Source organism: Chlorocebus sabaeus, chromosome 5, assembly GCF_047675955.1.
Source record: "Chlorocebus sabaeus isolate Y175 chromosome 5, mChlSab1.0.hap1, whole genome shotgun sequence".
NCBI classification, from domain to species: Eukaryota; Metazoa; Chordata; class Mammalia; order Primates; family Cercopithecidae; genus Chlorocebus; species Chlorocebus sabaeus.
Window position 1 is genome coordinate 50,475,446 of NC_132908.1, and position 27,845 is coordinate 50,503,290.

General features: G+C 37.5%; 1 protein-coding gene across 7 annotated transcripts in view; it reads right to left on the bottom strand.

The window, feature by feature from the left end:
- Positions 1 to 5,241: 5,241 nt before the first annotated feature.
- RPGRIP1L (RPGRIP1 like) overlaps positions 5,242 to 27,845 on the bottom strand; it is a 99,903-nt gene continuing 77,299 nt past the window's right edge. For all 7 annotated transcript variants that reach the window (XM_007993313.3, XM_007993310.3, XM_038008473.2 and 4 more), the window contains 4 exons: positions 25,002 to 25,185; positions 17,027 to 17,111; positions 11,491 to 11,624; positions 5,242 to 8,203 (listed from right to left, as the gene is read on the bottom strand). In XM_007993313.3, the coding sequence (XP_007991504.1) occupies positions 8,091 to 8,203; positions 11,491 to 11,624; positions 17,027 to 17,111; positions 25,002 to 25,185 (516 nt within the window). In that variant the 3' untranslated portion in view covers positions 5,242 to 8,090. The remainder of the gene's footprint in view (positions 8,204 to 11,490; positions 11,625 to 17,026; positions 17,112 to 25,001; positions 25,186 to 27,845) is intronic.

A 27,845-nucleotide genomic window follows, 5' to 3' on the forward strand; every position in this document is an offset into this window, starting at 1 on the left:
CTCTGCTGTTGTTAGTGAAGGGCCACTTCCTTTAATAAAAAATTGTATTTATTTTATTATTTACTTACTTTTTTTCAATAGGTTTATGGGGAAGAAGTGGTGTTCGGTTACTTGAATAAGTTCTTTAGTGGTGATTTCTGAGATTTTGGTACACCCATCACCCAAGCATTTTACACTGTGCCCAATGTGTAGTCTTTTATCCATCACCCACTTCCCACCCTGATACGGTCTGGCTTTGTGTCCTCACCCAAATCTCATCTTTAATTGTAATCCGAATTGTAATCCCCATGTGTTGAGGGAGGGACCTTGTAAGAGGTGATTAGACCATGCGGACTGTTCCTCCATGCTGTTCTTGTGATAATGAGTGAGTCTCATGGAATCTGATGGTTTTATAAGGGGCTTTCCCCTCTTCATTCTATACTTCTATTTCCTGCTGCCATGTGAAGAAGAACATGTTTGCTTTCCCTTCCGCCATGATTATAAGTTTCCTGAGGCCTTCTCAGCCATGAGGAACTGTGATTCTATTAAATCTCTTTCCTTTATAAATTACTCAGTCTCAGGTATTTCTTCAGAGCAGTGTGATAACTAACACACACCCTTTCTCCTGAATCCCCAAAGTCCATTGTATCATTCTTACGCCTTTGCATCCTCATAGCTTAGCTTCCACTTATGAGTGAGAACATACAATGTTTGGTTTTCCATTCCTGAGTTACTTCAGTTAAAATACTGGTCTCTAATTCCATCCAGGTTGCTGTGAATGCCATTATTTCATTCCTGTTTATGGCTAAATAGTATTCCATGGTGTGTGTGTGTGTGTACTTACACACACCACAATTTCTTTATCCACTCATTAATTGATGGGCATTTGGGCTGGTTCCATATTTTCACAATTGTGAATTGTGCTACTATCTTGTAAATTGTGCATGTGCAAGTATCTTTTTCCTATAATGACTTCTTTTTCTCTGGGTGGATACCCAGTAGCACAACTGCTGGATCAAATGGTAGTTCTATTTTTAGTTCTTTAAGGATTCTCCACACTGTTTTCCATAGAGGTTGTATTAGTTTACATTCCCACCTGCAGTTTAAAAGTGTTCCTTTTCCCACCACATCCACAGCAACAGCTATTATTTTTTGATTATGGCCATTCTTGTAGGAGTAAGGTGGTATTGCTTGTGGTTTTGATTTGCATTTCCCTGATTATTAGTGATGTTGAGTTTTTTTCATAGGTTTGTTGGCCATTTGTATATCTTCTTTTGAGAATTGTCTATTCATGTCATTAGCCCACTTTTTGATGGGATTGTTTTTTTCTTGCTGATTTGAGTTCCTTGTAGATTCTGGATAGATGTATAGATCCTCTGTCAGATATATACATTGCTAAGATTTTCTCCCACTCTGGAGGTTGTCTGTTTAGTATGCTGACTGTTCCTTTTTCCATGCAAAAGCTCTTTAGTTTAAGTCTCACCTATTTATCTTTGTTTTTGTTACGTTTGCTTTTGGGTTCTTGGTCATGAAGTCTTTGCCTAAGCCGATGTCTAGAAGGGTTTTTCCCAATGTTATCTTCTAGAATCTTTATGGTTTCAGGTCTTAAAGTCTTTGATCCATCTTGAGTTGATATTTGTATAAGGTGAGAGATGAAGATCCAGTTTAATTCTTCTGTGTTTTGCCAATTATCTCAGCACCATTTGTTGAGTAGTGTCCTTTCCTCACTTTGTTTTTGTTTGCATTGTCGAAGATCAGTTGGCTGCAAGTATTTGGCTTCATTTCTGGGTTCTCTATTCTGTTCCACTGGTCTATGTGCCTATTTTTATACAAGTACCATGCTGTTTTGGTGACTATGGCCTTATAGTTTGAAGTCAGGTAATATGTTGCTTCCAGATTTGTTCTTTTTGCTTAGTCTTGCTTTGGCTATGTGGGTTCTTTTTTGGTTTTATATGAATTTTAGGATTGTTCTTTCTACTTCTGTGAAGAATGATGGTGATGTTTTGATGGGAACTGCTTTGAATTTGTAGATTGCTTTTAGCAGTATGGTCATTTTCACAATATTGATTCTGCCCATCCTTGAGCATGGGATGTGTTTCCATTACTTTGTGTTGTCTATGATTTCTTTCACCAGTGTTTTGTAGTTTTCCTTGTAGAGGTCTTTCCCTTCCTTGGTTAGGTGTACTCCTAAGTATTTTATATTTTTCTGTAGCTATTGTAAAAGAGGTTGAGTTTTTGATTGGATTCTCAGCTTGGTTGCTGTTGGTGTATAGCAGAGCTACTGATTTGTGTACATTAATTTTGTATCCTAAAACTTGCTGAATTAATTTATCAATTCCAGTAACTTTTTGGAGGAATCTTTAGGGTTTTCTAGGCCTATGATCATATCATCAACAAATAGTAAGTTTGACTTTCTCTTGACCAATTTGGATGCCCTTTCTTTCTCTTGTCTGATTGCTCTGCCTAGGGCCATTTCCTTAATAAATGGCCTTTTATTGATACTGATACCACTTAATGATATTATCTCGTCGCACTGGGGCACATAGTTTCTGGTGGTTCCTTCTTTCATTTCACTATATCTCCAGAGATAGATTCACCTTCTAAAATGCCCCCTTTCTCTTCCAGAAGTGCTTTCCAAAGCTGCCACCTCTGGTCCTAATCTATCTTTCAGTCGCCTTCCTTTTACTTCCCCTGTAGCTAATGCTCTGGTCCACCAGCCCTCAGATCAGTTCTCAGTGTTTCCCCACTCAAAGTGGCCCTTCTCCTTCTGTGGGAACCTTAGTTGATATTATTTGCGTTCTGCCATCACTAGAATGCTGCCACACTCTCCTCTTATGCTCAATCCTTACCTTGCCTCCCCATCTGGTGTGGGCTTCTGAGCTGATGTGTATTTCCCCCTTTTACACATAATGCATGTAGAATTTTGTCTCCTAGTTATGTTGTAGGAAAGGGTTATTTCTTGTACTATTAGGACCCAGAATAGTAATAATACCTCCATAAATACGTATAATTTTTGTCAACTAAAAATATAAAACAAATATTTTTACCTTTTAGGTAGGATTGTTTTAGCTATCCTTTTGCTATTGATTTCTAATTTTGTTGCATTTTGCTTAGAGAAATATATATTGTAAGACTTCAATTCTTTGGAAATTGAGACTTCCTCTATGGCTGAATACATAGTTGATTTTTTCTTTCCATGTTCCATGTGCATCCCATATTCATTTTAGCAATCATGTTAAGCAAATCTAGACTTTTTCTTACATTTTTGGTCTGCCACGGACAGTGAAAAGCTATTACTAAAATGGATGCAGCCATAGTATTTTTCCATAGTTCTGTCAGTTGTTGCTTCATGTATTTTGAGGCTATACTGTTTGGTGTTACATAAGTTTACATCCATATATCTTTAACTTGTTCTTCCCTCTAACAGCATAGAATATCCTTCTTTGTTGTCTTTTTTGACCTGGAGCTCTATTTTGTCTGATATTAAAATTGTTACCCTGTCTTAATCTTTACATAGTCAATATGCCTTTGCTTTATAGCTGTCTTTCCTCTCTTTGTTAGTAAAGTCTTCCCAATCTTAGGTTGTATGTACAGTGTCTTACATTTTCTTCTAAAATTTCTCTTTTTTTTCCACCAACCTGATGAACAAAATTAAAAAATGTGTAAAAAATTTCTCTTATTTTCATTGTCGTTAATGATGACATGTGTACCTATGACAAAACAACATTTGCACCAAATCAAGCTGCATTTTAATGACATATATCCTTGAATTTTTAAAAAACTTCCTTATGCTTCAGTTCCTTACCAGTGATTCCTGAGAGCTTTCCGAGTTCCAGCCTCTGTTACTTCACTATAAAAAGATACAAGAAGCAAAGATACAAAAATTAGCTTGTTGTTTCCTCAGTTTCATAATGGCTAAAAGTGCTCCTGTCATGTTAAATTAAGACAAATCTTAACACAAAGGAACATTTTGGGAAGGCCACTGGAGCTGTCACAGATGCTGGTATCTCAAGAAGTGGCTGTCTCACCAAGAAAAGAAACAGTAAAGAGAAAGGAAAAAAACAGCAAAGGGGAAGGGAAAAAATGTGATTTGACTAGCTAAAAATAAGTAGGAGAACAGACAGATGGGAGGAGATGTTCAGTTGAATATAGATGTGAACAAATTAGATAGTAGGAATATAAAAATCAAGATGTTAAATTTTATTTAAAAAGAAAAATGGTGCGCAGTGAAGACAGAGGTAACGCCGTTTTAGGGATGAAAAAAGTGAATCTCAATAGAGTGAGAAGAGACAAAAAGCAGAAAAGTCAAACAGCATCTACCTCAGAAAAGAGGTCATGATCAAAGTCTAAGAGTACCAGATTGCACTTCCAAAAGCCTGAAGGAAAAACATAGCTTGATATATTAGCGAATGTCATATGGAAAATGAAAGGGCAAGAACAAGAGGTATAAGAATACCAGTAATATGGGCTCAATTTTCCAGGTGGTCAGGCTGGAAGGTGCAGTCCACTGGTGGCACTTTGAAATGGAAGTGAAAATTCTACCTTGTAAGATAAAAGAGACTAGGATGAGGAGATGTTTTCTAATTCTATATTTTTAGTTTTCAAAACACTTGTTTCTCTTGCTTTGATATTTTCTATTTCTGGTTGACCTGGAGGTTGTTTTTGTTCTGAACAAAGGGGATGTAAATCTGTGTTTGCTCCCATTCATGGATTTAATTAGGCATGTTGCCCAATCTCTAATAAATCACGGGTTTAGTTTTTCTTTGTTAAGGTAGCCAGAGGCCTCCAGGCATGAGTGACTTATTAAAATGTACTCTGATTGTTGGGGATGAATTATCATCCTGATATTGTCAATCACTCGATAATTTTTTATCCCAAAATCTCTCTCCTGGTTGTTTTGTCCTACACAAAGATGACATTTTATTTTCATATTTGTTCACAGACATGATTCACATTTTTCTATCTAGTGCATAAGGAAATAATTCTACATTCAGCAATAGTGCCAGTTTGACTAAAAAAAAAAATATTTTCCATATCCACAAAAATGTTAATCAGATTCTTGTTAGAACATGTGTAAGAACTGGTTTTCATTTTCACAGCTCTTGATGTCAGATTACTAAAATAATTTATGTTTTGTTGTGGGAACATGAGTGCACGCAAAACCTCTCCAATCACATGACCACTTCTCTGCCCACACGTCTTCATAACACATAGAGATTATTTCTGTTTTGTGGTAACGAATGAATGGCAGGAACAGCAGAATTTCAATGTGGCCTTTCTTTATTTGATTAAACATATTCTCTATTTATTCTTAAAAAAAACTAATTTAAGTTAAATGGCAGTAAACCATGATAATTTAGAAAACATGTTGAAACTGAGAGTGAAGAGAAATGTTCTTTACGTAAACCACACTGTAAACCATAAAACTTATTTTTGTCAACTGCTTTTCATGACAGTGGCTGGGAATTTGACATTTCTACTACAGTAGGCAAAAAAACATGTAAAATACACTCTCCCACGTACCACATCACATCTCTATTTATATTTCCAAACTAAAAGCATTACAGCCCAAAAAAGTGCTGAGTGCACTGGTCCAGTTACACCAAGAACTGTACATTCACACCAGCAACACCTTAAGCTGGTATCTGTGTGGTAAGGCCACTGCTGGTGGCCCCTGACACCAAGCCCTCTTCAATGGATCCAGTTTGGCTCACCAAGAGAAAACCACTGCTCTTTAACCCAAAAGGTGGTAAGCTTTTCAATGGCCTCAGGTTACCACAAGATAAAACAAACACAATTCTCAAACAGATTATGAAACCCAACTGAAGTATCCACACGACAGCATTTAATACTACCTTGCCACTTCAAAATGTGTCAGCAGCAATTAGCTATGAAAATGAGTGTTGTGAAAATTTGCAATAGTTTGAAACTGAATATTTTAAAACTAGAAATCTTTAATACGACAGTAAACAATGTGACAGAAACATGGCTGCTTCTCTAATCTTGTCTAAGATATGCATTCCGTACAGGTGACTGGGTCCCAGAAGTTTTCTAAGAAACACTTTTCCTTTCCACTTAATGATCCTAAGAAGTCAGTGCAATCTGGTTCTTCTCCTTGCAGAAGGGTTATTTAGTTTGGGATGTAACATTTTACAACAATAATACAAACCTCCTGGGAGAATACCACAATAAATGTCTCAAAAACCACTCAGTTAATCCCAGGGTATAATCTGGCTGTTTTAAATTACTGCAGGGAATATTATGGGCCTTAATGACACTGTAACTGCATAAAGCCAAAGAAAGCTAGAAAGAGGGGCCAAAAAAATGAGCTCAGAGCCAGCCTAAGTGACAACAAACATGTGGTTGTTTACTAGGATTGGAGAGGTTTAGTCTGCAGATGTTTGTGGTCTCTAGAAGGTTCCAGAGGAATGAGTTATTATGAAGATTTGCCGAGTTGGATGAGAGCAAGATTCTTCTCGGAGAGGGCAGGCCCCAGGACAGACAGGCCCAGTGGCATAGACAGAATTTATAGATTTCTGTGGTCAGATCATACTCTACTGGTCCCACAATGTACATCAACAAATTAATATTGTACGGATGTCATTTCAAAGCCTCCTAAAGACGAGAGTCATTATTGAAGCCATTAGAGCACAGATGGTTCAAACTATATGCAGATATTCATACTTGCATTTTTGCATTATAGCTGCTTTTTTTTTCTATTGAACTGTAATGAATTGTCTCATAATCTATTCCATCTTCTTGCCATTAGCAGGCTTTGAATGTTCACAAATAGGAGCAAAGAACTCATTTTCCAGAGCTTTAATCACACAAAGAGGGAATGCCTAATTCTCTAAATGAAATGGTCTGTGATCACTGAAGCAGAGATTTAATATATCACGGCAAATTAGGTAGATTTTAATAAATTACTTATCTCCCTGAATACTTTACATATGCTTAAGAAGGAACATAGCCTGTTTGCAAACAGTGAAAACCCACAGCCTATAAAAATCCTTTGAAGAAAATGACAAATAAAAAAGTAAATTAAAAAATGAAATGCATTATATCCTAGACCTCTAGAGACAATTCCTTTGCAGCATTGATTCACAGCTCCATTAAAAATATCAATTAAATCCTTCAGTGAGATTGGGTAAAAGCTAGAAAATTAACTTTCGGAGCTGCTTTTCGAGGATCTGGTTACCCAGATACACCCCGGCACTGTACTGGCTTGATGTAAATTTAAATAATGATAAAAAGATACTCCTTTCACGTCTAACTAAGCATATCAGAATTTGAGTTATACTTTTCATAATTTCTTTCTATGTCATATGCTGTTTTCAACGTGTAAATTTCACATCTATCTATATACCTATCTCCTTTTTATATATACAGCCTTGGATCCCATATCACCATTACAAATACATGAAAATAATACAAATAGAATGAACTTTTACGAAAGAAAAACAACAAACTTGCAGTCATTGAATAAGTTGGTGCTAAGTTTCATTCTTTATATTTAATTGATAGAAACTGCATGCATCAAAGAAAATGCATACTGAGCTTTAATGTGCATAAAATGGATATTAGCATTTTAAAGAGAAAGATTAACACATTAATCCAAGTAATTTTCATATATTGCTTCTAATAAAATCTTCACAGTATAAAACTCTTAATGAGGCTAATCATAGGCATTCCATTTAGTGGGACAATTAGGGATAACATAAAAGTATTTCTTTTTCATAGCTTTTCTAAGATTTATGCTTTTGCTTATTAAAAATAAAAATGGGAATTACGTTTCAGTTCTTCCTAAGAAAATGTTGCAAATGCAAATAGACTTTCTCATGCTATCATGTAGGTATACATTATTGAGAAGGTACTGCCCATTATGGAGAACTTAAGTCCTGAGGGTTGGCAGTTATGAGAAGGAGGGAGTAGAGAAATAAACAAATGAAAAAGTATACAAAACTTCAACACTTCAAACCCAAGTCTCCCCACTCCCAGCTTCCCATGAATTATGTAGATTATATACACCAGAGTAATTACAAAAATCTCATGTAGGAGCTTTCATGTGAGCATTTACTCAGGAGTAGGAGATGCTTCTGGAGCAGTTGCTTTCAAGCCTCCAAGTCATCTCTGTATTGCTTGTAGACAGACCGGAGGGCATGGAGAGCTTCGACTGTTACCCTGAGCTTGCCAATACCTTTACCATCTGCTCGTGCATCAAAAACTAGGGAGAAAAGAGCAGGAATGTGTTAATATTGTTCAACAGATTTTTCTTTGGAAAGGCTCGCAGACAGAAACAGTAGTTGAAAAGATGAAAATAGTTCTACAGAAGTCCAAAGTTCACTGGCATCTTGGGTATTTAAAGAATAAACCTTGTCACGTGTGCATGGAGATGAGCATTTGAGATGTACTGCATGGACCTGGACGTGCAGCTAAAACTAATGAGTTAATCCTGAAGTTTACCGAGTGAAAGCCTCTAGGATAATGACCCTCACATTGCAATCAGAATTTTTAAGCTAGTGGCTGGGTGTGGTAGCTCATGCCTGTAATCCCAGCACTTTGGGAGGCCGAGGTGGGGGGATCACCTGAGGTTGGGAGTTTGAGACTAGCCTGATCAACATGGAGAAACCCCGTCTCTACCAAAAAAAAAAAAAAAAAAAAAAAAAAAAAAAAAAAGCTGGGCATGGTGGCGCATGCCTGTAGTCCCAGCTACTCAGGAGGCTGAGGCAGGAGAACCGCTTGAACCCAGGCAGTGGAGGTTGCAGTGAGCCGAGATCATGCCACTGTATTCCAGCCTAGATGACAAGAGCGAGACTCCTCAAAAAAAAAAAAAAAAGTATTTTTAAGCTGGTAAGCAGTAAGTCTAAAGGGAATTTATGATAATCTATACAGTGTTTCAGAATGGCAAACCGCTGTATAGATGCTACACGATCATAGCTTGAATTACTTATTTATCTTTCTGAGGAAAACATTCCATTTAAAATAGATTTTATGTGGAATTAGAAAAGATTAAAATGGCAGACCCAAGAATCTTAAGGTCTGTGAGTTTGAGTATACGTGGGATTTTCTTGGAAGAGGGGCCACTCCTTTCAGAGGTGTCCCAAAGGTAGACTTGGGCTCAAGTGATCCCCACACTGTGGCCTCCCCAAGTGTTAGGATTAGAGACCTGAGCCACTGCACCCAGCCCGGAAGGTGGACTATTTGACTGGAGCCAAGGGCATTATCTGGGCTCAGTGGTGGGAGCCAGATGGGATGCTGATTAAACCCCTGAGACTCCATCCCTTCTGGACAACGATAATGGCTAGTGACTCAAGGCCAGAAACCTGGACTTTCTAAGTTTGATAGCACTTATCACTTATGGGTCTTTATATAGTTTCCTTTTTTTTTGACAGTGTCTGGCTCTGTCACCCAGGCTGAAGTACAGTGGTGTGATCTCGGATCACTGAAACCTCTGCCTCCAAGGGTCAAGCCAACCACCCACCTTAGCCTCCTGAGTAGCTGGGACTACAGTTGGGCGCCATCATGCCAGCTAACTTTTACATTTTTTTGTAGAGATGGGGTTTCGCCATGTTGCCCAGGTTGGTCTTAAAACTCCTGAGCTCAAGCAATCCACCTGCCTTGGTCTCCCAAAGTGCTGGGATTACAGGTGTGAGCTACCACACTGGCTTAGTTTCCAATTTATAATTCCTTGTGGTTTTCCTTGAACTTTAATATATGTGTGTGTGTGTGTGTTTTTTTTATTCCAAGAAAATTTGTTAGAAAGCCTTAAAACTTGATACATAAAGAGTTAGGTGCAGAAACTGAGCATTGGTGAAGTCAAAATGGCACGAGTGGTCCCCAGCTCATTCTCTGGAGCTGTCATCTCTGCTTTGGGACTTCTCACTTCTATGCTTGCCACAGAACAAAGCAGTAAAATCCCAACTTCACCTATGCCTGATCTTCTGGCTCTTTCCCAAAACATGGCCACAATAGTTGGCCGTGTCAGATCAGTGGGTCATATGTGATCTCACAGAAGAAGATGGGTTGCTAAACAACTGTCTGGAAAAAATACCAAGAATATAAAGTAGAGATAATTGTGGTATTTTTGTCAGACTTTCTTGGTCCTGGTAGTGTTTAATAGGGTTCAGGCGAATATTTCAATCCTCTCATCTTTTTCTCTGTGCCAAAGTTGGGACCAACTGCCACGTGGTTAGAAATGTACAGTTTATAAAGATTTCCCATAAGAAGTTTCTAATTTGGTTATTTGGTCTACTTTGGCTAATTATTTGGCTTGAGCCTGACTTTTGAGCACTTGACACACACCTAGGACAAGCAGCTTGACCATGAACCAGGGCTGAACTACAGCGTAAGCAGAATGCCTGGCTCTTAAGAGGTGCTCACTTCAGTGTCTGTTGAATGCACAAGAGAATATGTAAACAAGTCATGCACATTTTTCCAGAGATGGCTCTGCTAACTCAACAAATGGGACTAGGAATCAGCTTTATTTCTCTATTTACTACATAAAGCCTAGGCCATCTCTGATTATGATTTTAAAAAGTCTGATTAATAAAACAATTTAGCATGTTCTAGAAACAGAAGAATAGAGAATAGAAATTAAGCATTGTTGGGAATCACAACTAGTGAGGTAAAAATCCAGGACAGCACATTTGTCAGGAACAGATCAAATGTCATTACTCCTCACAAATTCCTGGTGGGAAGTAAGGTATCAAAACTACTTCCTTGCTGTGACTGTATCACTACATTGCAACACTGAATTAAAGAGAAGCCTTGAGAAAGACACTATCAGGATCACTCAGAATAACACGCTTAAGGTTAAGTACCTTAGTAGGAATAAGGCTTCCATAAACATTAACAGAATAACATGCTTAAGGTTAAGTCTTAACTGAAATGTGGCTTCCATAAACCTTGGAAAAACATCTGGCCAGGCTCAGTGGCTCATGCCTGTAGTCCTGGCATTTTGGGAGGCTGAGGTGGGCAGATCACTTGAACCAAGGAGTTAGAGACCAGCCTGGGCAACATGATGAAACACTGTCTCTATACAAAATACCAAAAAATTTAGCTGGGCGTGGTGATGCACGCATGTAGTCCCAGGTACCTGGGAGGCTGAGGTGGGAGAATTGCTTGAGTCTAGGAAGTTGAGGCTGCAGTGAGCCAAGATTGTACTCCAACTTGGGTGACAGAGCACAACTCTGTCTCAGAAAACAAACAAACAAACAAACAATGGCCAACTTTTTCTCATACCTTCACCCAATACTAAAAAATGAATAATTCCTTGTGAAGCTCAATTAATTATTTTACAATTTCTGTTCATTCAAAGGAAAGCAGGTGGGGAAGGCAGGAAAAGGATATTGGAAGACACCTCAGCTTCAACAAGGCATCAACTTGAGTTGTAAAGGATTCAAGTAACGGGTGACTCAGCACACTTGGAGCCAGCAAAAAGAAGGTTTCAATAAAGAGTATGGAGTTCAGCAATTGTTGGTTGCACAAACTGAGTAACATTTTCACCCATACCATCGATGTTTTGCTCAATGAGGTCCCTCCCTTCCTGAAACATGTTGGCAAGGTCAATGTGAGCCACGCCAATGTCCTCACACTCCAGGTCCTGCTCATCCTCTGGAGGGTCACTGACCACGGTGAAGCAAATGCTGGTAAGGTAGAGATCAGAGAAAGTCATCACCAAGTGAGAAGAAATCACCACAAGACAAAACTCCCAAATGGGGTGTGATCACTAGGTATAAAATGTTAAAGTTTCCAATTATCCCAATAAAAAGAAAGGTACACTAGGTTAGATAAGTTATTATATGAACTATTAGAATTGTTATAAAACACCCAACCTTCAAATGAACACTAATCCACTTTCTAAGCACTGATTAACATTTATCTCTATAATCTGAGAAAATTACTAGGCAAAGAGAAGGACCAGATGTTCACTCTATTACATACTATCTGATTGTATTTTGACACCTCTACTTTTAAGGCTAAAAGGATGAAGTGAATAAAGACCATGGAGGTTTTCAGCATTTTCCATAGAAACGTAACATTTCCTATAGAAACACACAACTCTGGAGTTGCTACTAAGGACTTTAACAAAACTGTATGTATTCTACAAAACGCAGAGATCATGCTCCCAGGGTAACATTTGAATCATGTTAGATAAATGTTGTAACTCTGCCCAACAGTTATATCAAATGTTTGTATTACTTCAGCAATCTTTAACTTACAATCATAGCATCCAAGTTTTATTTTACTTTAAGACATATAATTGTAGGGTTCTGATGGAACTGATTTGAATTAGTGGCTTTTGCGGAGGCCAAATGCACTTGGATTGACCAAATGACAGGAATTTACAGTTAAGTACTCTTTTGATATGTCTTGGCAGCATAGCTTAAACCATAGATGCTTGTAAACTTTACCATTTTAAACTTTTCAAAATGTATCCATCCCAAATCAGAAACAAAACAAGAAACATAAAAATCTACATCTCTGAGAAATCATGCCTTGAAAAACACAAATAAAATCCTTTCCAAACGCTTATAGGTAAACATGACAATACATTTAACCAACTTGCTGAAAGTAAGTATTCTACATTGAATTCTTTTACTAAGTCTCTGTTTTTAGCTAGCAATAAGAATTTTTTTGGTTTTGTGTTTTTTTTTTTAAACAGAGTCTTACTCTGTCACCCAGGCTGGAGTGCAGTGATGCAATCTTGGCCCACTGCAACCTCTGCCTCTTGGGTTCAAGCGATTCTCCTGCCTCAGTCTCCCTAGTAGCTGGGATTACAGGTGCCCACCACCACATCCGGTTCATTTTTGTATTTTTAGTAGAGATGAAGTTTCACTATATGTTGGCCAGGCTGGTCTCCAACTCCTGATTTCAGGTGATCTGCCCACCTTGGCCTCCCAAAGTAATGGGATTACAGGCATGAGTCACCGCACCCGGCCTGCAATAAGTTTTTATTAGAAAACAGAAATCCTTTAGGTCAAAATCACAGTTAACACCTACTCACAAAATAATTATAGAGCGTACAGATCTTGGCCTTCAATGTGGTACAATGGAATTTTTATAACATGTATAAGACAGAGGGATTAAGATGGAGTGGTTAAGGGCATCCATTCTGGGCTCAAATTCCTGCTTTCCTACTGCTTAGCTGTGTGACCTTAGACAAATTACTTAACCTCTCTCATCTCAGTTTCCTTACCAGTGGAATGGAGATAATTATACCTATCTTACAGGGCTCTTGTGAGGATCAAATGAGATGATACAAGTGAACTGTTGTCTGGAACACAGTAAGCACTGAGTAAAGTTTGCGCTTTTTTTAGTAGTATTTTTAATATAGATAGAGTTGCTTATGCTTCTACATTTCTAAGGGGAGAGAAAAACGTGGCATTGGAAAAGCTTGTTTGAATTGAAATTTTAGTTAGATTCCGAAATTATACATTGATTATATCATCCAATTAAGTAAGATGAATGATGATGAAATAAGTTTTCCTAAAATGAATTAGGAAAAGAGGAAGAATTAAAACTGCTTGGAAGAGGAGGAATTAAAAGTAACATATAATGCACATACTATAACACAAGACTTACAGAAAAGACTGAGGCTATGCAGACTGTAATAATAATGTTAAGTGTTATCTTCATACAGTGTCTCATATCTAAGGATCATGTCTGTATCACTTTACAAATGCAGACAATTACCTCCACTGAATATATGAGAATTCTGTGGCAAAAGAAAGCCTTCTAAATGCCAGAGAAAGAACTAGAAATTTAAAAATGCAATATTTCTGGCTTTAAATTCTATATATAGGAAAATAAGATGTCAAAAACAAAATTAAGAATCCAGAAAGTTAAGCTGAAAAGGGAGGAAAAGTACACTAAAATCATTTAAGAATTAAAACTAATTTTTAAAAAATAACAAAAAGACACACACAGAATCTTACTTCTTACTTCCAACACTGCCAAAACAAAAAGGAAAACTTTGTTCCATGTCTGAAAGAACGCTTACAGTCTAGTCTGAGGACCTGGATCAACACAGGGGGCAGATGTCAAGCACTCAGGTGGAAGGAAACACAGGAAGTGCTACCTGAGCTACTTCCGCCTCCTCTTCCCACCTCTTTCTCCTGCCACTCTACTTCTCAGTGAGACCAGACTTGCTAACGACCTCTGCCTGGTCCTGGAACACATCTCTCTATACTCCTTCATGCCTGGAGTTCCCTCTGCCCAAAACGATATTCTCTGAGCTTTTTGTGACTTGACTGAGTCCTCTCATCCTTCATGAACCAGCTTACGTGTCACCTCCTCAGATTCAATGCTGAGGATTCACTGAATTTGATTCAGCTTTCACTGTTATTTTCTATTTTGGCATTTAACGTGTTTGGTTTTCTCTTAGTCTTACTGCAAATGTAATTAGTTTATCTGTCTATTTATTATCATAGTCTGTCTTCCTCAGGGGTGGATCTGTTCAACAGAACACTGTTAACAAGAAAAAACTGAAACCAAAAAGGGACCTCAAGTCAGTGTTAAACTATGACTTCAAATAAATACTGTTTGAAGGCATATTTCAATATATTACCTCCCTTTTAAAGTGACACATGTATATCTGCAGATACAGCATGGGGTGGCATGCAAAGGTACTATATATAATTTATTATACAATGTCTATAACTTTAGACATGTCGGGGAAGATACATCAAACTTCTCCAACCGTCGTTTTGTAGGTTATCACCAATATTCAACAGGGTTGCTGTCTGAGAAAGTGAATTCTCATAAACTAGGAGCTACTTTAAATAATGTGACCTCTGAGTATTTAAAAAAGGTGAGAACGTTTGCTGGAATAACAATTGGCTTTTGGCTGTGGAAAAACATACATGGAAATGCCTATTTCCCTTAGGAAAATGATACTGTTGAGGGAGAGCAGTAAATGGGGCCATCCTCTCCCATGGTGGTTCGAGGAGTGCATGGCCAGCACTCAAACACTCATCCATGGTTGGAAGCCCTGAGCCAGTCACTTGGCACCTGCAACACCTCTCTATTTTTCTAAAAAATGACATGAACATTTGTTTCTTTGGCGGGTGTTGACAGAAACAACCATGGGAGAGTGGGAGTCATTACAGTTACTGTGGACTTTTCTCTTTGACACAGGGTCTTGCTCTGTCACCCAGGCTGGAGTACTGTGGCGCAACCATTGCTCACTGCAAGCTCGAACTCCTGGGCTCAAGCGGTCCTTCCTCCTCAACCTTCACAGTAGCTGGGACTACAGGTGCATGCCACCATGCCTGGCTAATTTTTAAAAATTATTTTTAGTAGAGATAGGGGGTCTCACTATGTTGCTCAGGCCAGTCTCTAACTTCTGGGTGCCAGGGATCCTTTTGCCTTGACTTCCCAAAGTGCTAGGATTAGAGGTATGAGCCACCGCACCTGGCCTTTTTAAATTTCTTAATCTATTCTGGTACAAATAAGTGGGTCCTCTGAGGAAAGGCAGGTCTAATATGAAAGCAGAACTTGCTTTTAAATTTTTAAAATAAACACTTTTGGGGTAAAAAAAATTGTCTCCCAATATGTTACAATATGATCTCACATTTCAGAAACAAAGCGAACACAGAGGCAGACAAAGAAGACTGAATAGGCTACTGAATCGCAGCCCAGGACTTGTCCATGGGAACTGAGCTCCATCCTAGACAGCCATGGTGCAGCTCGCTGACCGTGGGGAAGCAGGTGCCACGGCCACTGCTGTTTATTCCCTCGTCACTCATGACCTGGGGTGACCCTGGGGGACTGGTGGTTTTGAAGGGGGCCCTGAAAGAAGCTGAAGCAAGTCAAACCGGAGTGATTACCATCCTGGAAAAAGTAGAGCCTCAGGCTTAACAGGATTTTACCTTTCCTTCAGAAATAAAAACTGAGATCCAAAGAAATGATGTATTTCAGGAGCTAGTGAAAGAATAGTGATAAAGCTATATTATCAGATCCCAAGAGCTAAGAATTCCAGTCTCTCTTCTTCAAACAGAAGATAAAATGCTAGTTTGGAAGCTCTTTTGAAAAACATGTCTTTAACTTTATGGCCCTCTGGAAAGGAAAGAACTTGAGTCTCCCAAGGCGGCAGAGTCAGTGCTGTTTTTGAGGCAGTGATAGGCTGTGTTATCAGTAGGTCATAAGGCAAGGAGAAGTGGGCAATGGAGACAGAAAAGGTGTACTCAGGCTGAGGGAGGAGGGCCAGCAAGGGGCACTGGAGAAACCAGCTTGCGGTTAACAAGCAGCACAGGGGTAACTCCTCAAACTCTGTGGCAGAAGCTCACACAGAAGCACTAACTTTTTAAGAAAACTGTTTTTTTTTTCTTCTGAATATTATATACATATATTTTCTCTACTGAACCAGAATTGCAAGGTATCTTATTTAAATTAGAAAAAAATGCCTTCAAAAAATAATGAAATGATGGCTTATTAAACAGTGACAGTAAGATACAAATTAGTCTGAAAGGCTGATGAGCCATTACAAACAGTAATACTAATGTCACTACTTACAATGATTGCGATTAACACTCACTGTGCGCTACGTGTCAGGTACTATACTATCTGTGTTACATACATATCTTATTTAATCCTCACACCAACCCTCTATGGTGTTATCATCTCCATTTTAACGTTGAAGAGAGAGAGGTGCAAGAAGGTTAGGTAACTTGTCTGAGGTCAGTCAGCTAGAAAGCAATAAGACAAGAATTTATACCCGAGGCATGTGACTCGAGTGCACCCACCTTTCAACCTGTTAGTCTTTACAACTACAGGAGTGGCAACAGGATACTTTATACATGTTGCCCAGTCTTTGGTGTTCAAAGTCCTATAGGATCGTTACAATTACTTTGTATAGTAGGAAGGGCCATTACATTTCTAGGAAGAAGGCAATCTACAGAGATCCCGAACTCATTCAAGGACACAGAGTGAGTCACAGAACCCCAGTGTTCTGCTTCCTTATCTTGTGCCTTTTATTTTAACCACATCCTGCTACAGAGATCTACTTTATGTAAACCATTAGATAATTTGGACTGCCAAAATGTACCTTCTATTAGGCATCTCCTGTTTTTGTAGTATAGCTTTTAAGATGTCTCTCTTTGCTTGGTTGTTTTCTTTATCCACGTAGATCACTATACCAAAAGAAAAAAAATTCCAAAAAGAAAGTCACTCAGGAATAGGCTATATTAGTACCATTCTGTATTTTTAAAAATGCCTGTTTTTAAAGACACAAGTCATGCCACCTCACTTGTATGCCTGGGAAAAGAAAACAGCTCCAGAAACCAGAATCAAATCTGAACAGTCATGTGATCTAATGTCATGTCCCTGGCAGGTTTATGTGCACACTGTCAGAAAAGATACAAGCAACATCTAAGAGTGCCACATCACTGTCACTGCCTGTTAATGGCACTGGCAGTCATGACAGTAAAAGCCAATGGTCTTTATTGCTTTGTATTTGAGGGATTTACTGCATTTTCTTTCACCCAAGAAGCAAGTGATAATGATAATGTATGGCAGAGTGCTTGTCCTTCCTGACAGCCTCAGTAATTTAATCCTTCTCTCCTGCCACAACATGCAATAAAAGAGGCGTCTAGTGCATTGGGTTGAGGAAATCCACAGGCTGACGCCTGCTGGTTAGGGGTATGGGAGAGAAAGGTGCAGGGAGAGAAAGGCTTTTTAGGGTGTGAGGTTTTTGGTTTTAAAGGCACATGCTGGCTTCGAGGAATGTGGCCAGACTTCACTTGGCTGAAGCATGAGATTAGATAACTGACCTCAAGTCTCAACAGAAAGAAGATGGTAAACTCTTGACATTGTAAGTAAGCGTCTGCACTTTGGGAAAATGGCATCTCAGTGTGCGAACACTACAATTTTCCTCCTGATTATTTTTTCTCAGCTTGGCAGCCTTTCAGCCATGCATTAGCTTCTGAAGGCATTTCCTTTTCATATGCCATTTTGGATGTAAAGGCTCCCCTGTGACCAGATCTCAACTTAGAGATTATCCCTGGTGAAAAGCACACAAAGGGTGAAAGATATCATGATAATTCTAAAGCCAGTTCTCCTTAGGCTGTGCCAGGAACAAACATCTTTTATGTTGAAAATGTTTCCCTGAACAATTTTAGTTCAATTCCAAATTATGATGCTATCAACTCATTTGTTTGGCTCAGTTGAGCAAATATTAACTGAGGGCCAAAGGCACTGAGTAGGCACATAGTGGGAGAGACATAAAGGTACAGGTATAGGGATGGGTTAGTGGTTTCAGAGAAGAATCATCCAAGACATAATAACCAAGTTAATAATCAACTCTGGATAGCCAAAGTCAAACACGAGCTCCTAGCTTACTGCTCTTTGCATGGTATCATATTAGTAAATGTGGCTAGTTATATAGGTTACTGAAGTTTATAGAAATCAATACAGATTCAAAGGTTCAGAGTATTTTGTTTTATTTCTCAATGCCAAAAAGTCATGCTAACAGATCACTGGAAGATAGTACTTTGTTTTTTAGAAGCTGCTAGTTACACAATGCTAAAGGGGAACTTTTTTTCCAAATGGGATTTTTTTTTTTTTTTGCTGTTAATTACCAATTCAAGATATGGTACACCATATTGTTTTTGACTTCAGAGTTGTAAAGCTTTTATGTCATACTGGCTTCCATTGTTTGAAGACAAGGGTAATCTCAGTGGTTAAATAAAAAAGACTGAATTTAAAATGCCAGCATTCAAATAAAGGGTCTTCCAATTAAACCTAGACCAGATGTGATAAATTTCAATGGCTTAAAACTTTTTTTATTGTGGCAAAATATGCATAACATAAAATTTACCATCTTAAATTAACAATTAAGTATTCAGTTTAGTGGCATTAAGTACCTACACATTGTGATACAACCGTCACCATTATCCATTTCCAGAACTTCTTCATCTTCCCAAACCAAAACTCTATACTCATTAATCAATAATTTTCCATTCTTCCCTCCTCCCAGCCCATGGTAACCACTTTTTGTCTGTATGAATCTGACCACCTGAGGTATGTCATGTAAGTGGAATCATACAGTATTTGTCCTTTTGTGTCCAGTTTATTTCATTTAGCTTTGGTGTTCTCAAGGTTCATACATCTTGTAGCATATGTCAAATTTCATTTCTTCTTAAGGCTGTACAATATTTCATCATATGTATATACCACATTTTGTTTATCCACTTACCCTGTGACACACATCTGGATTGTTTCCACCTTTGACTATTATGGATAATGCTGCTCTAAACACGGGCATACAAGTATCTGAGTTCTTGATTTCAATTCTTTTTGGTATATAACTAGAAGTGAAATTGCTAGACCATATGGGTCATTCTAAATTTACTTTTTTTTTTCCCTTAGAGATGGAGGTCTTGCTCTGTTACCCAGGCTGGAGTGCAGTGGTGTGATCATAGCTCACTGCAGCCTCGAACTCCTGGGCTCAACTGAACCTCCCACCTTAGCTCTTAGCCTCCTCCCAGTAGCTGGGACTACAGGTGCACATCACCATGCCCACCTAATTTTTGTTTTTTGTAGAGATGGAGTCTCCCTATGTTGCCCAGGCTGATCTTGAACTCCTGGCCTCAAGTGATCTTACAGTCTTGGCTTCCCAAAGTGCTGGAATTACAGGTCTAAGCCACCATGACTGGCCTAATTTTTCTTTTTAAAACATCCTTACCATTGAAATTGGTTTTAAAAAGTGGTGTCATTGGGGATTCCCTATGCTTCTGCTTTATCCAGTTGGCCAGCATACTATATTTCCTATTCTCTTAGTAAAGATAAAAATGACTGCCACTATTTACTGGGTAATATTTATGTGCTAGGTACTACACTCAATACTTTTACTGTCATCATGTAGGTTAAGAACCTGACCCACATTTTACAGATGATTAAATGGATCCAGAGAAGGTTAGGAGTTTGTCCAAGACCACCTAGTTAGAATGCGGCAGAGCCAGAATTTGAATCCAGCAATATTAGCCTCAAGAGTCTGCTCTCTTAACCTCCATGCTACATAACCTCTCCTTCCTCCCTGTGCAGCCAAAGTTTTCCTGTTTAAGCTCTGGTCATTTTGTTAACACAAGGCTAGAGGGTAAGAGAATGTTTCATAACAGTATCAAGTGAAGTCACCTCATTTTCTTTTGTTTCATAAAGGAATACTGCTTAGATATACCTAGTCTAGGTGTGTCAAATCATATTTCTTGGCAGAAAACTTTCAAAATATTCTTTTTGAAAATACTCCAGCTACTTACCAATAAGCTTAGTTCTCCAAAAGTGTACCAAGTTGGAACTCTCCTGCTTCCACAAACAAGGCCTAGATTGGGCATCTTTATCTAGCCCAATGGTTCTCAGTCTTCATTGTGTATCACAACCCCTTAAAGGGCTTGTTAAAATGCAGATTATTGAGTTGTATTCCCAGAGTTTCTGGTTCAGTAGGTCTGGATGAGGGCCTGAGAATTTGCAATTCTAACACATTTCCAGCTTCTGTTGCTGCTGGTGGTGAGGGTTCTACACATTGAGAACCATTGTTTGGCCCAATATTCATTTGCCAAATTTTTAAATGGGATCAGGAGATAGTGAACACTTTTGGGTTGAATACTGTGGGGAAGAGGAACACTTTGGCCGCCTCTGATTATGTCATGATATCCTATGACTAACCATGGTTCATCTGGTATTCTAAAATCCTAGAGGGTTAAAAAAAACTTACAATTTCAAAACCTGAAATACATCCTATAAAAAGTGACTCTGGTGATTATTAAAAGTATCAGAACTCTCCAAAAGTTAAGGTATTTACCTTTCATTCCCCTCAGAAATCACATTTGTTTAGGACTTGTATGATTTTGACATAAACTTACTGAAAGCATATGTCTCAAAAAGGATACAAACTAGTAGTCCAAATACTTTAGTTGATCTTCAGTCAACTACCATTAAAAACATATCCTTTACTTCTGCAAGCTGGATAAATCCTTATATTCTGTTATCAATGTCATATGGCAGAAGAAATGCAGATGGCTTAATTATAAGGAGTTGATAACCTTGAATCTCAGATAATGTTTGTATTAAAGAGTTATCATCCCTATCATCCTTATCTTTGTCAAATTTCTCCTCCTATTAGTCACAAAATCTGATGTTTTACATCATCTTCATCTTTTGAATTAAACTTCAATTGTTCCAAAAGACAGACTGTTCCAAAAGACAGACTGTTCAGAGGCTAAGGGTCCAGACCTGTATAAGTCTCATAAAAACTTTGGATGATTTCATTAATCTTTTTCTTCCCACTGTCAATTCCACTGTAGGCTTTATTCGGCCCAGACAACATTCTTCAGACCTACCATTAATCTTATTTTTTCCCAAACTATTTTCTTGCTTTCTCAGCATTCTCTGAGCAAAATTTTCAGGCCCAATAAAATACAAATGTTTTGTTCTTGATACCACTGTCTGGCAAGTAAATTCAATTTTAGTTTTTCAGTGTTGGTATTCCTAAGAGATATATACATATATATATTTATTTATTTGAGATACAGTCTCTCTCTGTCACTCAGGATGGAGTGCAATGGCACAACCTTGGCTCACTGCAACCTCCGCCTCCTGGGTTCAAGCGATTCTCCTGCCTCAGCCTCCTGAGTTGCTGGGATTACAGGCGCCTGCCGCCATGCCCACCTAAGTTTTGTATTTTTAGTAGAGACAGGGTTTCACCATGTTGGACAGGCTGGTCTCACATTCGTGATCTGCCCGCCTCGGCCTCCCAAAGTGCTGGGATTACAGGTGTGAGCCACTGTGCCGGGCCAACTTTTGTATTTTTAGTAGAGGCGGGGTTTCACCATGTTGGCCAGGCTGGTCTTGAACTCCCAACCTCGTGATCCGCCTACCTCAGCCTCCCAAAGTGCTGGCATTACAGATGTGAACCACCATGCCCAGCCAGGAGATATATATTTTCTTTGTGTGTAGGTTACACTGGTTTTAATACCTCTTAATAAAGGCTGAATTCAATTATGAATAATCTAGGGGATCACTAGTCTGCATCTCTCATTTTATGTACTTAATTTGGGCCTGAACATACAAGTCTCTTTTGTACAGATTCAAGTCACAATGTAGGGTAAAATCATTGCTAGGTTCAGCTAACCTCTCTACTGCATGGTGTTCAAACAGAAGATAGCATGTACTAATTGTCCTCTAAATTATCCATTTGAATTAAAAAGTCAGTTTGGAAATAAAATTACTTTCATTGATATTTAATGAGATTTGGAAGATCTAAGTCTACATTACATTGACCTTCTGTATCAGGTAACAAGTGAATGGTAAATCATTACAATAATTACATGAGATAGTTACTTATTAACCAAAGACTCAAGGAGATCCCCCTGCAATGGAGATGCAAATATAATAATTTGAAAATAAACATCTTCATTATGTCATACTTAAATGAAAAATAAAACATTCAACAAGCTTAATATTAATTATTTCTCAAATTTGCTGATGACCTAGGAGCTCATTTTTTCAGATATAACAGATATAAAACAGCATTAGTTTGCTTCTAAGCACGGAGTACATTCCTTTCCCCTCCTCCCAGAAAAATATCCTTAAAATTATTTTCAATTAATCTTGAAAATTCTACACAGTCAAATCTCATTAGATAGGAAAAGAAACCAAAAAAAGGTATAGTAAACACTTTTACTGAATTCATTTCTAACAGATTACTGGTTTCCTTGCTGCTATCAAATGATTAATTCATTAGAAACATAAGTAACTGTTAACATACCAATTAGACAATAAAATACCCTGCAGTAAAGGGAAAAAACAAACCAAAAAGCACCAACAGGCTGGGCATAGTGGCTCACACCTGTAATACCAGCACTTTGGGAGGCTGAGGCAGGTGGATCACCTGAGGTCAGGAGTTTGAGACCAGCCTCGGCAACATGGCGAAATCTCGTCTCTACCAAAAATACAAAAATTAGCTGGGTGTGACTGCGTGTCCCTCTAATCCCAGCTACTTGGGGGGCTGAGGTGAAAGGATCGCTTAAACCCAGGAAGTGGAGGTTGCAGTAAGCCAAGATGGTACAACTACACTCCAACCTGGGCAAAAGCCTCAGACCTCAAACAGACCTAGAGGTAACCATGTGAGAATGTAAAAAATTTGGGCCATTTAAGCATATATCACAGTTTGACCTAAAGAAAGATCTGTATTGCTCTTCAAGCAAATGGAAACATCTATTCCTTGACATGGCCAAGTTTCTCAATACACAATTAATCTCTAAAAAACAATTTTGTTGCCAGTCCAACCAAATATTCTACTGCTGACCTTTACAAAGAATAATACAAAAGCCAAAGAGTTTGTCATTTTTCTTGGGGTATCTTTCTTAAAACTAGTTGACTGAACAGTTCTTTCATTATTAATAATATTTTGATATGGTTTTCTTTTCTGGTACTCTGCAATTGAGGATTTCCAGGAAGCCTGAGAAAATACTTTTGGAAATGTTTTCTTTATATTAAGTGCATGAAATGAAGGAGGAATCAGATTCTTGTCCTGTCCACAATACTTATTTCACATGTGATTTCTTAACACACCTGTTATTGTAGAATTTAAGCTGGAGTGGATCTTAGAAAGCACCTTACTTTTCAAATAAGAAACCAAGAAATCATGAAACTTAAAACATCTTGCCTTAGTTCACATAATAGTAAAAACTGGGGATACAGGGAGGACTAGACCACTAGGCCACATCTCTGGATACTTAAGACTACTGTCTTGAGGAATGAACATATTTCTAAAAATGCCAGATGGGGGGAAAAAAAGGTAATCATGAGCATTTGTAATCCTGCTGATACAACAGCATGGTTATACTGTTGATTAAAATGCAATTTCTAAGATTAGTGAGGAAAAAATAACGATGAACTAGCATGAGATGGCCTATTTTGCTAAAAATAGCACGACACTCCATTTTTATGGTTTGTTTTAATGTAGAGCTCTAGGAGAACATACTAAGCTGTTTTAGCTTAGGGTCATGGTAGCCTGATATTAGTTTTTATTTCTCTCCAATTATATACTAACAATCACACAATAAAGTTGATTGATCTCAGAATTTATAGGGTACCTGTCGGGTCTGTGCTGGTGTGGTAAACTTACATGTCAACTGGCTGCTAGATCAAGCCCTAAGACAGAAAACCTGCCTGCTGCTATGAATGGATGTGTGTGCTATATGATGAAAGGTGTAGTAAGAACTTACGCTTCACTCAATTAAAATCTTGAACATCTAGACACTGAGAGAGATATACACACGTATTGTAAAAACATCCATGTGATGACATTGATCAGAAAGGTAGACAAAAAATAGGACATTGAAAGCTTTGAATTATATGATTAAAAAACTACTTCTTTGAAAGATATTTCTTTGAAATATCATATGTTTAAATTAAACTCCTAATTATAGACCCAGCTGACATTTTTCTGTTGAACTGTTATATAGCAGGACCATCTTAGAAATATTTTTTCACATTGTTTTGTTTTCTCTTAACTTTGGTATTACCTCAACTTTCTTTTCCTTTCTTTTTTGAGACAGGGTCTCACTTTGTCACTCAAGCAAGAATGCAGTGGCAAGATCTTAGCTCACTGCAGGTTCACCCTCCCAGGCTCAAGCAATCCTCCTGCCTCAGCTTCCTGAGTAGCTGGGACTATAGGCGTGTAACACCATGCCCGGCTAATTTTTGTATTTTTTTTTTTTTTTTTTGTAGAGACGCGGTTTCGCCATGTAGCCCAGGCTGGTCTGGAACTCCAGAGCTCAAGTGATCCACCTGTCTTGGTTTTCCAAAGTGCTAGGATTACAGGTGTGAGCCACTGTGCCTAGCCCAACTTTATTTTCTTAATCTTTATGCTACTGGTTTGACTTTTATTAATCAATTCTGACAAGACTTCCACGAATTTATGTGAACATTAGAGAAATAAACTTTCTCTCTGTTCTTTCTGCTTCTTTCATAAATAAAAAAGACAAACATAAAAGTCTGTATTACAAATGAATCATACATACCATTGCTATAGTTATAGTAGACCCACTGCCCACTCTTGGGTTTTGGAAGCGACATGGGTGTCTCTTCAGCAGGAAGACTGTAGAATCGACACTCAACGAACAGCCGCTGGATAGTGTCATCCATGGTTACTTGAGAATCATTAAGGCATAGAGCTATGATCTCAATCCGAATTTTTTCTGATGGCTGTTTAAAGCGCAAAAACAAAATAAAACAAAGAAATAAAATAATTGAACAAAAAGATCCACTATTACTTTCCACTATCAATTTTAAATAAAACACGAAGGCCAATGGGCTTCTTTTCTTGAATGCAACGTACACTACTGTATGTTACACATGATAGATTATTCACGACAGAGAGCGAGAATGAGATTCTAATGCCCCAGGGTTTGAAGTTAACAGTGTCATGGCAATAGTCTCCTGATTTACATTTGAGGCTATAAATACCCCACTAGTAGTCTATCAGGAGTGAAGATTATGAGATCTTCATCTCCGATTGCTTTCAGAATGACAAGTTGTCCTTGTTTCAAACTATGTAATGAAGTACGTGTTTATCACTGCTTTTACTTAATCTACAGTACCTGAGAAAGTTTCAGTTATTCAGAGATCAAAGCCTGTTGAACACTTTATAGGTATTATGCTAATACGTGTAGCTATATGAATCAATATTAACTAGAGCAGAAACTACAGTTCATTCTCTCATATTCTGTCATAATATATTTTGTTCAATAAATAATACATTTTCAAGCAAAAGAAACAATTTTATGTCAACTTGAACATTTTCTCACAATTTATTTTTAATTTTATTTTTACAAAATTAACAACTAAAATGGTGTTTATTTAATTTTCACTTTAATTCTTGCTTAATAGATTTTGGTGTCATAGACATCAACATGGGAATTACAAATGTTTCCTCGAGTAATGATTTCAAATAATTAATAGACTAGGATTAGAAATTGTATCACACTCCAAGATAACTCCTCAGTTAAATCTGTTTTTTATAATTTAAAGTTTGTCTTTTAGTATTAAAATCCTATTTTACTAAATTTAGAGACATGCTATAAATTATATAACTTCACATAACAATTAGAAAAACCTGAAAATAAGACCTGTTTTTATGACCAGCTTTTAGGAATTCATTGTTTAATGTAAATCAGTGTGTAAATTCACCATAGTGGTTACTTAGATATTTCAAAGCATATAATTAATCAAATTGAAAAGTATAAGTATCCTATTATAAAAATATTACCATAAAGAACAATTTCCATTGCTGTCAAACCCCCTCAATATTTGATGAAGTAATTTTGCCCCCTTCTTTCAAAAGACATTTTCTTTTATTATGTATTCTAAGACACTTTAACTAAAAACCCAAATCTGAATATTTCAATAAGGTTATTTTATTATTCAGTAGATTCATGGAAATTTTACTAGGATGACAGAGAAAATTCCACACCATTCTGTCTCCACTAATACAGGTACAAGGCTGCAGCTGGCAATATTACTAGGATTAGCATAGTATGATGAAATATTTAAAGGAAAATTTTTTCTAAAACCTAATAAATCAAATGACTGCCAAATGTCATTAAAGTGATGGTCTTTGACTTGAATATGCTTTTCATATTCAAATTTGAAAAGAAAGAGATGAAAGCCTGGAAAGGTTACTCGGTTTCAACTAATAACCTCAAGCCCTCTCCGTTCACGTGCATAAAAAATGAAGTTGGCTCTATTGTCTAATCTCACTTCAGAAAACCCCTTCTCTGCTCATTGAAGACTACATGGTAAAGAAAATATTTTAAATGATATATTTTTTCTTAAAATGTATTACGGTTGTGAAAATACTGTAATACATATATTTTATAATTCTGGTCTAAGTGCAACATACTGTATAGTTAATTCTACATAAGTTGGAATTTGACAAACTTAGATTTATTATAGCAATAACATCTTATAAAACATTTATGTTTCTGCACAAAAGAATTAAAGAAAAATAGCTACAAAAAGAAAAAAGTAGTATACATACTTATTTCTACTCTGTGAAAATAGGAATTTAAAATTGTTTATCACAGAACCTAATAAAGAAGTAAACGAACTTGTAAATAGCAGGGGAATCAAATTTATCTAAGTGGTTATTTTATTAATAATATATTAGCTATACAATCCCCATATGAAAACTTGCATTATTGTAAGAACCAATTTAGGCTGTCAAATAAGACTACATGCAACTCTTTGAAGTTTAAAATACAATCCTAGATAAAAGTATTCACTTGGATCCCAGCCAAAACACAAAAACAAAATAACAAAACCCCAAACACCAAAACAACAAAAAAGAAAACTCACTGTATTATCAAAAAAGTCAAGAACTTTAAAATTCTTTTCATGATGTCCATCTTATGTCTGGTCAATTTTTTATATTTATTTGTGTGTCTCTACATTACTGCCATTACTTCGATCAAATGTCCTTTTCAATTCTCTGACCAATACACCTGGCAGAAATGATCAGTTACTGGTTCTTCATTCATTTAATGCTACATGAATCAACTTGGAATAAATCCAAAAAGGGGTAAATTTTAAGCAGCTTTTACCTAAGAAAGTAAGCTCTAAATAAAGAATTTTTCCAAACATAAATTTTGACAAACGAAGCTAGACAATTTATTTTTCAGCACTGGAACAATTCTAGTTGTGTTCAAGCCCCTCTGATTAAAAAGTTCCACCAGATTTTGTATAAAGATCTGAAGACTGGCCAGGCGCAGTGGCTCATGCCTGTAATCCCAGCACTTTGGGAGGCTGACGCGGGCAGATCACGAGGTCAGGAGTTTTGAAACCAGCCTGGCCAACATAGTGAAACC